The sequence below is a fragment of the Vanessa atalanta genome, chromosome 5 (genome assembly GCF_905147765.1).
Source record: "Vanessa atalanta chromosome 5, ilVanAtal1.2, whole genome shotgun sequence".
NCBI classification, from domain to species: domain Eukaryota; kingdom Metazoa; phylum Arthropoda; class Insecta; order Lepidoptera; family Nymphalidae; genus Vanessa; species Vanessa atalanta.
The window spans coordinates 6790961-6792367 of NC_061875.1; the positions used below are offsets into that span (position 1 = coordinate 6790961).

The 1407-nt window shown below is 47.9% G+C and overlaps 1 protein-coding gene across 1 annotated transcript; it reads left to right on the forward strand.

The window, feature by feature from the left end:
- The first annotated feature begins 489 nt into the window (after positions 1-489).
- LOC125064341 lies at positions 490-933 on the forward strand. The gene has a single exon (XM_047671330.1). It carries the CDS (start codon positions 490-492, stop codon positions 931-933), a length of 444 nt encoding a protein of 147 aa, XP_047527286.1.
- The last annotated feature ends 474 nt before the right edge of the window (positions 934-1407 follow it).

Consider the following 1407-nt stretch of genomic DNA (forward strand, 5'->3'; position numbering starts at 1 on the left):
GAGAAAACAAGGATTACATCGTCTGCGTAGGCTTGGCAGTGAACCCCCATTGTTGCCATTTTTTGTAATAGCGAATCCAGGATGAGGTTCCAGAAGGTCAGTCCACCAATGGATCCTTGGACACATCCCTTAGTGGTTCCCTTCTCACTGGTCGCTCTGGCATAGTTGACTTTTATCCTCCGATCCTGTAAATCGGATGCTACCAAGGCATACAAGTTGCGTGGGCAATGTTTGCGTACCATCTGTTTCTTAAGGGCTGGCCACCATGCATTATCGAAAGCGCCCTCTATATCGAGTGATACCAGAAGTACTAATTTCTTTGATCTTACTTCCTCTTGGATATAGTCGATTAGGTCGTAGAGAGCGTCTTCCGTTCCTCGCTGGGGCATGAATCCGTACTGGTTCGGGTGCAAAGTGGGGAGTAGGCGCCATTGAAGCCTGCCCACCATAAGATTTTTTACTACCTTACCAAGGATTGGTATTGGTCCGATGCTTATCACCAAGAAGCTCAAATTCGACTCTCCAGTGATCCATATGGCCGGCACCCAGCTGAGTCTAGTAACCGAGATCAAGCTGCTGGGTCTCATAATAGACTCCAAACTCTCCTTTAACGCACATGTGGCCGCTACCTGTAAAAAAGCGGCAGAAATTAACAAACAATTAGCACGTGCAGCAAAGGTCACATGGGGTCTCAATGGAGAAATAATCAGAATCATCTACGTGGCGGTTATAGAGCCTATCGTCCTGAACGCGGCTAGCGTATGGTCTGCCGCAGCAGAGAAGTTGCCGCTAAGGAATAAGTTAAACTCGCTGCAAAGAGGCTTCGCTCTAAAGATTTGCAAGGCGTACAGGACAGTATCTCTCACATCGGCACTAGCAGGACTACTCCCCCTTGACCTCCGCGTTCGAGAGGCTGCCACCCTATCAAGATAAAAAAAGGCTACATCGTGGATGTCCTACCACCTGGACGTGAACTAGAGTGCAGGGTGGTTCCTCTGCAAAATCCCCACCTATCGTTACTCGAAACAACTGAGTATGTTCGCCTAGAGAGCCTGGATTCACAAACCCTTGAAGAACACCATATAGTCGGCCCCCTTATTTTCACCGATGGCAGCAAGATAGAAGGGAAAGTCGGTGCTGACCTCACATGGTGGGTACAAGGAAGAGAATCCAGATACTCCACGTTTCGTTTGGAACCGCACAATTCAGTCTTCCAATCGGAAATGTATTCTTACTCTTCAGAGCAATCAAAATGGTCAAGAAATCGAAGCAACGCTCTACTAACATCTTGAGCGACTCAAGATCCTCGCTTGACCTACTAAGGTGTTCATTGGTAACTCATCCTTTGGCCCTTGAGATGAAGGAGTGCATACGAGAAATCCAAGAGGAGGGAAGAACTGTGCGGTT

Coding starts and splice junctions, on each gene's coding strand:
- LOC125064341 (XM_047671330.1), top strand. CDS start 490: ATGCTTATCACCAAGAAGCTCAAATTCGACTCTCCAGTGATCCATATG.